Raw genomic sequence first — 13,003 nt, 5'->3', positions numbered from 1 at the left:
TTAAAATATGACCATTTATGCCTTATAATGGCAACATCAGATACCAGTGTTATTTTTCTAGAGTGGTTGTCCATGAAATATGTAAAGACATGTTATGTGAGATGACAGCTGACTAATTGCACCTAGAGAAAGAAGTACTAAGAATAAAAAAAATAACTTCAGAAAGGAAGATAACTGTAGGTGTGAAGGCATCCTGGCATGTAATAAAGCTGTTAGTTCTTTGGCCAAGAGATATGCCTTCCATTTTTGTGTGTGGTAAAGAGGATGTGCAGGGATGGTTTCCTGGGACCCTGGGCCGTTACAGGGAGTTCCTGCAGGCCCCACTCCTTAGCTGGATGGTACTGGTGGGGACACACTCTTGTGCTGTTGCTGGGTGTGTCTCCAGGGCCCTTGACAGCCACTCAATCACAGAAGAACCTTATAGGCCCTTCCTACTACCTGTGGTTAAAGCCTGGTACTATGGTGGCATCTACCTCAATCAGTAATGAGTAAAGTACCAAATCATTTCAGAAAACTGTTTTTGAAAACCATTGTGAATTATTTAACCATATCTTTCCCAACTGTCTTTGCTTTTTAGGTTTCTCAGGCAGTGCAGTGGCTGGTCTCTCGCTGCCCCCACGTTCTTGACCTTTGTTGCCAGACTCTTATTCAGTACATTGAGGATGGGATTGGCCATGAATTTAGTGGTCGGTTTTTCCATGACAGAAGAGAGAGACGTCTGGGTGGCCTGGCCTCACAGGAGCCCAGTGCCATCATTGAGCTCTTTAACAGTGTGCTGCAGTTCCTGGCCTCTGTGGTGTCCTCTGAGCAGCTATGTGACTTGTCATGGCCTGTCACTGAATTTGCTGAGGCAGGAGGTAGTCAGCTGCTTCCTCACCTTCACTGGAACTCCCCAGAGCACCTGGCTTGGCTGAAGCAGGCTGTGCTTGGGTTCCAGCTCCCACAGATGGACCTTCCGCCTGCAGCAGGTGTGTGTTTACACTGAGAGAGAAGTGGAGGGCTGGCTGTAGCAGAGCCTCATGTTTTCTTCTTGATGTGACCATCCCGCATGTACTGGGTTCAGTGTGAGGTCTGCAGTCCACCTCAGCTGTGCATCCACCTGCACCTGCCTTTGCGTTCATTGGTTTAAGGAGCCAGGGATTTTTATGGAGTGGGGACTCTTGACCTTTTCCCAGCACTAGCCCCCGGCAGCCCTTCCTCATAGGTCCCAGTTATTGGAACAGAAGTTGTCCTTGAGCTGTTGGCTCTGCTGGGACCATGACATCAGTTCTGATTTATGTCCATGTTCCTTTGAATCCTGCCTATGCCTAGTGTTCCTGGGTCAGGCCTTTGGGCCATTGTGATGGAGCATCCGTAGGTCACCTCAGTTGGCTCAAGCCCAGCATGGCAGGGGTTGCTTCTTCACACATGAATGCTGGTGTTAGGTAATGTGCCTGATGGCTACTTATCTGGCAGAGGTGGGGCCTTAGCATGCATACTCACTTTGGGCCTCAGTACCCTTCCAAATTCTCATCATTCAAGAAACCTGAAGGGAAGTGAACCACTCAATGGAAGCCCTCTGTGTCCTCAGCTAGGTGGTGTTCCCCAGGGGAAACCAAGACCACCTTCCCGAGATTTTCCTGGCTGCTTGTTATAAATATGATTCCCGGGTAGCCATAGATCCATGTTGTCAAGAGTATCTGGGGTGGGCCTTGGGAGCAAGCTCTTCTTTCCCTCAACAGCTGTGGTTCTGCTGTATATATATTTGAAAGCAGACTACCACCTATACAGTTGCTGTTACCTAACAGAGATAGTATTAACATTTTCATGTACATTCTCACCTCTCCTTTGGTCAAACCTGTAATTCATGAGGCACTTTCCCTTCAGCACCCTGGCTTCCTGTATGCTCCATGGTTGTCCAGTATACCTCCCAGATCCCCAGCTCACGCCAGACGCAGCCCGTCCTCCAATCACAGGTGGAGAACCTACTCCGAAGAACATACCGCAGGTGGAAGAACAAGAGCCCCTCAATGGACCAGGGGGCAGGACCCTCTGTCGAGGAGATTCCTTGGGATGATATTATTGCCTTGTGCATCAACCACAAGCTGAGGGATTGGATGCCCCCCAGGCTTCCTGTCATCTCAGGTAGTTGGAGCTTGGCGCTGTGGGTCCTCATGAGACTTTCCTGGTTCCGTTTTAGCAAAGGATTGTATTTATTTGACGTTGCTTCTTTTCCCCAGTCTCCATTTCCTTAGGACTTCCCTCTAAGTCCAGTGACTTCCATGTGACGTGTAAACATTGGGAAGAACTAAGAAGGTTCCAGGAGACTTGGATTCCCCTGCCTGAAACAGGCCTCCTAAGTTGATTCTCCCCAGTCTCCATTTCCTTAGGACTTCCCTCTAAGTCCAGTGACTTCCATGTAAACATTGGGAAGAACTAAGAAGGTTCCAGGAGACCTGGATTCCCCTGCCTGAAACAGGCCTCCTAAGTTGATTCTAATTAGAGGAGATCTGTAGCTCTGAGAGTTGTTATTGGTGCTGCCACAGCCTGGACATGAGCTGTCTGGACCTTGAGTGGCTCCTGTACACTCGGAGTGTTAAATGACCAAAGCATGGAAGTAGTATTAGTCAGAAGGCTGTCCTTAAATCAATAAGTCTGAGCAAATGCCAAGTGGCGACCTGTTGCTCTTTTGATAATGTTTTTAATCTATTTTTGTATTGTTTTCTCAGAGGCATTGAGTGAAGATGGTCAGATATGTGTATATTTTTTTAAAAACCATTTGAAAAACTATGATGTTCCTTTGTCATGGGAACAAGCCAGAGTACAGACACAGAAGGAGCTACAGCTGAGTCAAGGACGGTGAGTTCCATGTTCAGGGTGTTTCTGTTGCTGTCCTAAATCATATTGGTCCTATCCAAAAGTACACTGTGGAAATTGGCATTTGGCACACTGAATCTTGCCCATCGTGGGTCAGTTTTGATAATCCTTAAAGCACAGATCATTCTGTTGTCACAGAACTGTTCTAAAACAAAGTCAGAGGCATCGCACTTAATTTATCAGATGAGCCTGACCCTGAAGTCATATCCAGTTGGGAGAGTGCAAATGAGAAGATTGGTACCTTGTCCCACAAACCTGGCTTAAAAATACAAGTAAAGTGTTGGTATATGCAGTCTTGTAACATCTAAAAAAATTCCCAAGTGGTCTTTCTCACAAGATAAACAATATCAACAGTAGAAATCTCTTAATGTAGTCTTTTGCCACAATATGAAAATAAGAGATCATTTTATTAGTTGTTGAAATGTATTTATTAAAACTTACACTCATTCTTGATGTTATTATGATGTTTCAGTAAAAAAAAAAATCCATTAAACTATCAAAAAGGAAAGGAAAAAAAGAAAAAACAGAAAACAGCAAAACAAGCAGCATTTGTTGTTCATGTTGTCACTGCTGCTGCCTATTGTCCTGGATCCTGACTACTGTAGTGACATGGGATAGATGGGCAAAAATTATCAAAGGAGAACTGTAATTTCCAGACAGTGTACCTGTCAGTCTGTGATAACCCACAACTGATCCCTTAGGAATGTCCAGAGTTCAGAAAGATGACTGACAACCTATAAAAAATTCTCACAACAGCACAAACCCCTGTCATCATGAATTGACAGGCAACGCCTTAACCCCAGCAAGGGTGTGTTCAGAGGCTTGAATGTGCAAAGGAACCCTGAATAAATGAGACATAGACTAGCTTTTGACATTAAAAATATGCAATGTTATAAAGGTGCCAGTGCCAATCATAAAGTCAGGGCATTGCTAATCAAGGGCCAATAGTATTTCTCACTGATATTGACAAATTAATTCTAAAATTCTTCAGGATAATAAAATAGGTAGCAATTGCCGAGAAGATTTTGACTAAGACTAAGAAAGAAGGTCTGCTTAGTCTAATATCAAAATATATGGTAAAGCTACAATACTTAAAACCAGATGGTAATGCTGGTGTATTACAGACCAGAATGGAAAGTCCAGAAATAGAACTGTATGTGATAGGACTGCAGTGCCAAGTCAGATTAGTTGTGAAAGGGCAGACATTGCCATCTCTTTAGAAAGAACCATTAGAGCCCCTCTCCAACCATTTGCAGACATTCTTCCAGATGGATCCAAGAGCTAGATGTAAAGTTTAAGAACAGGTGCAATATAGGCCAAAGCAGGGCAAAATAGAGAATCTGTATAGAGCCCTGGGATGGGAAGCAAGACCCAGAGTGGAGAAGCTCTAAGAGCCCAGCTGCCCCATGAGAGCAGAAGATTCCAGGAGCAACAATGTCTCTTGATCCTGCTATGTGTGAAGATCACCCAGCAGTCAGGGGGCTACCTTCTCTCTGAGCCCCATTCCCTGAATTGAGGGAATTCTAGAGGCAGATACAGGACTGACCCAGGCTTGATCCATCACAGGAGGTCTGAGGCTTGTGACTGCTTAGGGTAGGTGCATGTGTGTGACCTGCCCATATGCTTCGCAGTGCTGTAGGAATCCTTTCTCCCACCTTCCTGACCATAAGCATTTCAAAACATGTACTTACAGTTTGGGGATAAAGTCTTTTCATTATTCTGCAAGCAATTTTCCTACTCCGTTACTTCACGTGCACCATAAAGGGAAGAGGAATGAAGAGTGTGACCCAGAGGAGCGGAGTCTCAGTGCAGAGGATCTGATACGGGGAGCTTCTGCCCAGGAGCTCCTGGCGCAGTGTCTGTCCAGTAGTCTATTAATGGAGAAGGAGGAGAATAAGAGGTGAGGCCTGTTCCCTTCTGATTCATGTGTGCTGTTCAGTTCACTTCATGCAAGGAGAGTAGTTGCTCATTTGAATAGACAGCTAGGGCAAAAAGACCAGAAGGTTTAGTGATGTAATTTTGTTTGAAAAAGAAAGTGAGTCAAACATTTGCAAAGTATAACCTCTTGGAAGACAGGCAGTGCCCTAGGTGATTGTATTGTTTTGTTTTTTAATTTATTTTCTAGTTGTAGGTGGACACAATACCTTTGTTTTTTATGTGGTGCTGAGGATCAAACCCAGTGCCTCATGAATGCTAGGCAAGAGCTCTATCTCTGAGCCACAATTTCAGCCCAGTGATTATGTTTTTAATGGTTATGTTATTTGAAATTGATTTCACTAATTGTTATTGAAAGTTAGCTTCAGATTTTTTGTAGGAAATGCATGTGGCTGAATCTACCCAAAAGATGGCGAGTGCTAAACAGTGGCCGTCTGCCGTTGGCGAGTCTGAGACTTCTCTAGCTTATTCTACTCTGAATGAGTAGGAGCTGGTGCTGAACCTTTGTATCCCTCACTGCCCCCCACTCCCCCTTGAGTTTTCACTTGGTGGCCTTGTTTATAGTTTTACTAAGAAATAAAACTAGTTAGAAGGGACTTTATATAGGTCATGCTCCTGCCTCCACTGTTTTGAGCAACCATGTCTAGGAGCCTCTCTCTGACCAGCCCATTCCATGTCCCCTAGATGAGGAAGAATCATTCAGCTGGTAGCCAAAGTCAGCCTTCCCCTTGGATCTCATCTTCCACACACTTAAGGGCACTCAACCAGTAGGTGTCCCTCTCCTATGTCATTGTCTGCTAGAATGTACCAATCAGTATGCAAACATGAATACATGTTGGCATTGCTCCTCCTTGTCCCCATTCCCTTAATTACCACCTCATGTTTATATTCCCTTAACACTAAAATGTCTCTAAAACTCAGAAATTCTTTGATTCTCACCTCTGCATTCTTCTTTCCAGTCAGCCTGCAGAGGTTGAATGTGGCCATGAACCACCAGCCCTGTCAGCTGTCCACACCTTTGTTCCTTGCTGCTAGGATGCCCCTAGTCCCCTCCCCAGGATCTAAGTGCTGGCTAATCCTCACCTCTCAACTGCTTCTCAGGCCCAACTCCAGACCTAACATCTGGATCATCTGTACCCACTCCTCTGTGATTTTATGCACTCATGGATTTTTAGATAACTCCAAATTTTCCTCAAACTTGAGTCCTCTGAATTCCAGACTTGAATGTCCATTGTTTTTTTGTGGTTCTGGGGATTAAAACCTGGTGTACTCTACTGGTGAGCTACATCTCCAGCCCTTTTTATTTGTTTTTTGAGACGGGGTGTGTTGGGGGGGAAGGTCCTGCTATGTTTCCCAGGCTGGCCTCAAACTTGTGATCCTCCTGTCTCAGCCTCCCAAGTTGTTGGGCTTACAGGCATAAGGCATGTTCCTGGCTTCCTATTATTTCTTGAAATCATCTTTGGACATCTATGGGATGTCAGGCATTGCAAAGTTAACATACTCTATATCCAATTTTCCCCCAACCACCCCTCTTTCGGTGGTCTTTTGTGTGATGGCAATACAATCCTTCTAGATGCTCAGAAGCACGCCCCTATGTCCTGATCATCTTCAAATCCTATTGGCTCTAATGAATGTATACTCAGAATTGGACCATTTGGTGTGACTTCCATGGCTCTCACCTGGCCTAAAATGATGTCACTTTCCTTGTGGATTATTACAGTAGGCCATAACCTAGCAGCAACTGACACAGTGGGCACCTTTCAGGTGTGGAGGTCATGTCACTCCTTTGCTCACAACCTTTCAGTGGCTTCCTCTTTCACCTGGAAGTAAAGGCAGATTCCTTACAAGGGTGACCCAGGCCCTGTGTGACTTGGGCCCCATCTTCTTTCTTGACTTCTGGGTTTGCTTTTCTTGGCCTCATTCCCCAGCCACTCCCATTCCAGGTCTCTGCTCAAGCATCTGCTTTTATGTTGGGCTCCCCTTGCTTATCCCTGCCCTCCTTGTTTCCATGGCTCTGCTTTATCTTTCTTTATCAGACTGTTTGCTTTGTTCCCTGTCTGTCACTAAAGACAGGTTAGGGTTGGGGCCTTGTCTGTTTTGTTTCAGTGCTGCATCCCTGGTAGTTAGAAAGGTGCTTTGCATTTGGTGGGTGCTTGATAAATGTGTTGGAAAGAGTGAAGGAGTTCACCATTATTGCTAAAAGTGAGTTTACCTAGATATATATATAATTACCTAAGTGTGCTCTACCACTGAGCTGCAGCTCCAGACCATATATATGTATTTTATATGACTCTGTCTCACTATGTTGCCTAGTGTGGCCTCAGATTCTGAGCCCAAGTGATCCTCCTGCCTCAGCCTCCTAAGTAGCTGGGACAAATGCTGCCACTGTGCCCAGCTTCAGATTGTTTTTCTTAAAAAGACCAGTGTATGGAGATAGACAGCAGTGGAGTGTGAGTGTGTTAGATGCTATTGGGATATTATTTTGAGTTAGTTTTAAATTATAAGCAGCAATTTGTACATTTTGAAATCTATCAAGACATGAGAGCTGGACATGGTCACACATGCCACTAATCCCATCAACTTGGAAGACTGAAGCAGGATGATTACAAGTTTGGGCAACTCAGAGAGAGCTCAAAATAAAAAGACCAGGGATGTAGTTCAGTGATAGGTTTTAAAAATGTGAGGTAGGCTGGGGATGTGGCTCAAGCGCTGGCGTGCTCGCCTGGCATGCATGCTGCCCGGGTTCGATCCTCAGCACCACATGCAAAGATGTTGTGTCCGCCGAAAACTAAAAAATAAATATTTAAAAAAAATGTGAGGTATACATGGAAGGAAAATGATAGTTAACTTTGTGCTTCTTAGTGCTTAGGTGTTTCTGAACACGTATTGTTTCAGGTTTGAAGATCAGCTTCAGCAGTGGTTGTCTCAAGACTTGAGAACAGTGACAGATACAACTTCTCTTCCCCTCTACCTTCCTCAGACACTAGTGTCTCTTACTCAGACTATTGAACCTGTGGCAAAAATACCTACAACAACCAGTTCACAGGTGAGAAGAGAGTGCATTTGGCATTCACACTAGACAAGAGTGGTACTGGAAAACAAAGTAGTATCTTGATTCATCATGTGATATCATGAAACCCAATAAATTACTATCTTAGACTTTTGAAAAACTGATGTTATAGAGACCCAACCAATTGAGTGTCTGCTTGTGAAATGAGTGAATGGGACTGAAACATACCTAAGAACTGAAGGAAACCTATAACCCTTGTGCAGTAAGGGCACTGATGAAAAAGGTGACAACAGAAGATTCTGTTTTTGGATCATATGCTGTCTAAACCTTGGCATCACCTAGACTTGCTTCTGGGATTAATTCTCCTTGGGGAAATTAGTGAATGAAAAAGGCATGCTCAGAGAAGCCATCCCAGAGTGTTCAGCTGGTTTGGGGCAGAGTTACTTTTCAAAGCCAGATCCTAGTGGCTTTCTGTTTCACCATCTTTTCTTCAGTGGTTAAAGAAACAGAGTTCAGCCACAGATCTGTGCTGTTAGATGGTGAAAAGTGTATTCCTGAAGGCTTTTGAAAGCCCCTTAACAAGGGCTAAAAACAAAATGACATACTGTTTCTAGTTATCAGATTGGGAAATACTTTAAAAAATATTCATACCTTTTGATTTACTGATTCTGCCGTTAAAAAAACCTGCCAAATATTCATAAAAATTACTGTATAAAAAAAGTTCGCTGTAGTGCTGACTACGCTGCATAAAAGTAGAAACAAACTGTCCAAGGATGAGGGTTTGGTTAAGCAAGTAACAATACCTTCATATGGTGAATGTATTGTCACAACCCTCGAGGATATCTTATAAAAACGAATGGCACTGGAAATTATTCATGTAGAATACAAAGGGAAACAGTATGATGATATGTATGATAACAGATGAAACTGGCTCCACGAATGTATTGGAAGAGGCTAGAAGCATGTTAGCCAAGGTGGTGGTGGTGGTGGTGGGCTCCAGATGACGTTAACCTGAGCTGCTTTTTTATACCAATAGAATGCAAGGACAGAGGAGCAATTGCAGCAGTCAGAGGCAACAGGTACATCTCTGACAGAACGGTTGAAGCACCTGGAAAGGCTGATCCGAAGTTCAAGGGAAGAAGAAGTTGCCTCTGAGCTCCATCTCTCTGCACTACTGGACATGGTGGACATTTGAGCAGCCTAAGTGGAGAGCAGTTACATCCAGAAGAGTTTCTGCTTTTACTCAAAATTATGTTATTCTTAGATGCTTGATGTACTGTTGAAAATGTGATTAATCATGCAAAAAAATAAACCATCTGAATTGAATTTCAGATCCTACATAGTTTGCAGAGTGAAATATTCTTATGTTTCCCGATCTCAGACTGTCACCCACCCACCTGCAAATGTTGAAGTTGTTTGCAGCTTATATTTCCATGTGTAACAAGATAATTGTCACCACAAAGTCACAGACCCTGATGTGCCTATGTGTCAGCTATGTAGGGATGGGTAAGGCATAGGAGCCCTGCCTGTCAGGAGCACCCAACTCACATGAGAGCTAACAGATGTAGGTGTATATACACCGGACTCTTGACAATGTACATTGATAGGTATTCCTGGACTGGAAGCTGGGACGGATGGGAGAGTTTACTTGAGAGGACATGAAGAAAGCCCAGAGGCACCAGTTTGGTTGTGTGGCCATGTGAAAGGAACAGGTAGGCAGGGTCAGACCATATTCTGAGTGCTTGGGAATCAGATTAGACAGGGAAGTGACTAATTTTTCTGTGCTCTTAGATGGTTCCATGTGGAAGAGGGAAGATGAGTCAGGAATCTTGAGAAGTGAGTGTTCTAGCTCTCCAGGTTGGAGAGGCAGGTTTGTAAGCCTGAGTTCTAGCAGCTGCTATGGAACAAGAGAATGAATTTGAGAAAAGTATTAACAGACTTGGTGACATTATGACTACCAATCTTAAATTGATACTCATATTTCCCAATTATAATCCTGGAAGACTATTTCATGTCTTCTGGTTCTCTTCAAACCTCCAATATTGTTTGATAATGACCCTACATATTTCAATGAGGAAACAAGTACCATCTAACCTCACCAGATCTGCCAGGCAATCCCTATATTCCAACACTACTCTTACGGATTTCTTCAGTGAATCACTTCATGTTCATCAACAGATATTTAATGTTACTTCTTAATCTTGATTTCAGACATTGTTAACTTCCTATAATGGGAGAGGAGTTAGCTCTCCATCCTGTCTTCCCTGCAATGTATACCATTCACACATACCTATATTTCTTTTCCTGTAATATGTAACAGTGTAACAAGTTGGCTGAAATCTCCATTTTGAGTTCATATTTACTACTGGCTGCTGAACTTTTTTATTTATTTATTTTTTTTAAGGTACAACTTTTGATTTTTTCCTAAAGTTAATAATTGCCTTATTTTTTTAAATTTGCTTGTTTTTCTCTGTTCCTATTGCAACTTCACTCAAAATTCTCTACCCTAAGAGTAAATAAAGCTTCTTGTGACACAATCATATGCATCAGATAAAATGCTAGCTCCACTTTCTGTGGAATACCATCCTCCAAGGTCTTCCTGCCACAGCTTGGACATTTCCTAGATTCTAAGTCATATCTTCCTCTTCCTTGGTCTGCTTTCTCATTTTGATGGAGCTTAGTTCTAATAGCTTGAGCTCACATATCTAAAATGTCTTTATTTCTATCCTTAAATTTGATTCATCATTTGAATGGGAATAGCATTATAGACTGGAAATCATTCCCTTTTGTTTGCTTTTTATTATTATTTTTGGTTATCAGGATTGAACCTAGGTGTGCTTAACCACATCCCCAGCCTCTTTCTTTTTTTTTTATTTAGAGGGAGGGTCTTGCTAAGGTGCTGAGGCTGGCTTTGTGATCTTCCTGCCTCAGCCTCCTAAGCTGCTGGTATTACCGGTATGTCCCACTGCAACTGGCTGTTTATTGAAAATTTCAAAATCATTTCTATGGCAGGTGTTCTCAAATTCCCAAACATGTGATCTTTTTGCTTCCTCTTGTTCCCTACGCAATTTATTGGGCTGGACTTTTTTTAAAAAAATTATTATCATTCCAGTTTTTATTGCTATTAAACTACCCCAAACAGTTTTAACTTTGAGGAGGACTCAACTGGCAGGTTTCCAGTTTTTTGAACCTTCCTGGGATTTATTGACAAGAGTGGTCTCTTTATTCGTTTAAGCCACATACATAGATTTTGACTTTGTTGGTTTGCTAGGTCAGTTATCATTCTTCCATCCACTCCCAGACTCTCTTGCTAACTGGTATCTTCATTCTTTGTGGGTTTTGTCTTTGTCTTGTAAATGTGTGTTTGGGCAAGAAATGGAAGTCAATACCTCTTTTCAGACTCCATAATTAATCAGAATTTTGAAAAATTCTGCCATTAGTCATTTCTCCCCATGTCTCCTGAGATAGTTTGTCAATCACCAGTAAATCGTTTCGCCACATCCAATCATCAATTCCCAGTGCTCCTTTAACATTCCTCCAAATCCTCAGCACAGATCTGGTCTTCACCGGGCTTCCCTGACTCTCACCCCCTGGACATGAAAAGGTTGGTGCCGCAGGGATTACTGAAGCTCTGCTTTCCTGGTTAATCTAATCTTGCGATTTCAAATGATGAAAACAGATGACTACCAAATTCCTCTCTACTTGAATGCCAGCCTACTGGACATTTCCTCTTTAATGTCTAATAAACATATCACAACATGTCCCCAATTTACCTTGAGATTTCCAACCAAACCTTCCCTGTGTTACTACTGTAAAGGTAAAATTTCTAAGCTGATTCTAAGCTGCATGAGTCTGAGTTAAAGTGTAAAAGACTGGGTATTGTAAGGTTTCTAAATTGAAAGGCTTGGGTTAAAAAAAAAAATAATAGGTCAGGTATTGTTAAAATTCCTCTGCTACCCCCAGAACCTGTAATCTCTGTAGCTGTTAGGACAATACTTGAACTGCCCAGTAAATATTTCCAATGATTCCCTGGTTGTTTATTAGCTAAAGGCTCCAAATAGCTCCTTAGGTAAGCATCCAGGCCACAAAACCAATCAGTTTAAATGTGTCCCGTGCTTAGTAGTGACCAATCACCCCTGCCCAGACTGTTCCGGCCAATGAATGTACTCATCATGGCTCAGAGTTGTTCAATTTTCCTGCGCCTCAAGATGATTTGTTCTGATGTATGCAAAGCCCCCCCCCCAAAAAAAAGTGTACTTAAGCTCTGCTCTCCCTTCCTGAGTGAGCCTTGAGCCCCAGCATGCTGGTTCAATAAATCCCCTTTTGCCAATTGCATGAAGCCAGTCTCTTGTGTGGTCTCTCCCTCCCATACTCCGCAGGACCCTTACACTACACACCCATGGTCCAGGCCAAAGCCTGAGCCTGTAATGTGTGGGCACCAACACTGACTTCTTACAGCTCCCTGGCAAAATAGCCCTGTGAATTCCCAAAACTGTTTTACATTTTTCTTTTCTTTATATATTAAAAAGAATGATATTTTTCCCTCCTAATTCAGTCCACTAAAACAACAGGACTCTTCTCTAATGGAGACCTGCGCTCACCTGGTGCAGGGCTCCAGGTGGGAGACCAGGTTCCTGCTCTCTGCACCTGGGCCCACTCCGGGGATGCGGGCGGGCGTGGCAGCTGGTCCAGCTGGAGGCCAGGGTGCCCAACTTCTGGCCCACCCCAGAGGTCCCCCGAAGCCTGTCCACCCAACCCCTGGGCCCCCGTGCTCCCGCCCGCCTCATCTCCCGCCCTCCCTCATCTCCCTCCCCCTCCTCATCTCCGGCCCCTCATCTCCGGCACCCCTCATCTCCGGCCCCCTTCATCTCCCGCCCCCTCCTCACCTCCCTCCCCCTCCTCACCTCCCTCCCCCTCCTCACCTCCCTCCCCTCCTCATCTCCCGGCCCCTCATCTGCGGCCCCTCATCTCCGGCCACCCCTCATCTCCGGCCCCCTTCATCTCCCGCCCCCTCCTCACCTCCCTCCCCCTCCTCATCTCCCTCCCTCTTCTCATCTCCGGCCCCTCATCTCCGGCCACCCCTCATCTCCGGCCCCCTTCATCTCCCGCCCCCTCCTCATCTCCCTCCCCCTCCTCACCTCCCTCCCCCTCCTCACCTCCCTCCCCCTCCTCATCTCCCTCCCTCTTCTCATCTCCGGCCAC

The 13,003-nt window shown here is 44.2% G+C and overlaps 1 protein-coding gene and 1 long non-coding RNA gene across 4 annotated transcripts in view; one reads left to right on the top strand and one right to left on the bottom strand.

Annotated features, from left to right (window-relative positions):
* Positions 1–9,139, top strand: part of Mcm3ap (minichromosome maintenance complex component 3 associated protein) — a 44,724-nt gene extending 35,585 nt beyond the window's left edge. For 2 of the 3 annotated variants that reach the window (XM_005340175.5, XM_078044827.1), the window contains 6 exons: positions 578–968; positions 1,867–2,124; positions 2,709–2,838; positions 4,550–4,756; positions 7,687–7,837; positions 8,838–9,139. In XM_005340175.5, coding sequence (XP_005340232.1) covers positions 578–968; positions 1,867–2,124; positions 2,709–2,838; positions 4,550–4,756; positions 7,687–7,837; positions 8,838–8,996 — 1,296 coding nt within the window. In that variant the 3' untranslated portion in view covers positions 8,997–9,139. Of the gene's footprint in view, positions 1–577; positions 969–1,866; positions 2,125–2,708; positions 2,839–4,549; positions 4,757–5,475; positions 5,559–7,686; positions 7,838–8,837 lie in introns of those variants that run through there. The other variant, XR_013437134.1, reaches the window with a different exon arrangement.
* Positions 7,444–12,556, bottom strand: LOC144376552 (uncharacterized). Its single transcript, XR_013437137.1, has 2 exons — positions 12,403–12,556; positions 7,444–7,579 (listed from the first exon to the last, which is right to left on the bottom strand). It is a non-coding gene; the product is annotated as an uncharacterized LOC144376552 (long non-coding RNA).
* Positions 12,557–13,003: the final 447 nt, after the last annotated feature.

The sequence above is a fragment of the Ictidomys tridecemlineatus genome, chromosome 3 (assembly GCF_052094955.1).
Source record: "Ictidomys tridecemlineatus isolate mIctTri1 chromosome 3, mIctTri1.hap1, whole genome shotgun sequence".
Taxonomy (NCBI): Eukaryota; Metazoa; Chordata; class Mammalia; order Rodentia; family Sciuridae; genus Ictidomys; species Ictidomys tridecemlineatus.
The sequence above is the reverse complement of the archived record's forward strand: the minus strand, read 5'-3'. Positions and strand labels throughout refer to the sequence as shown.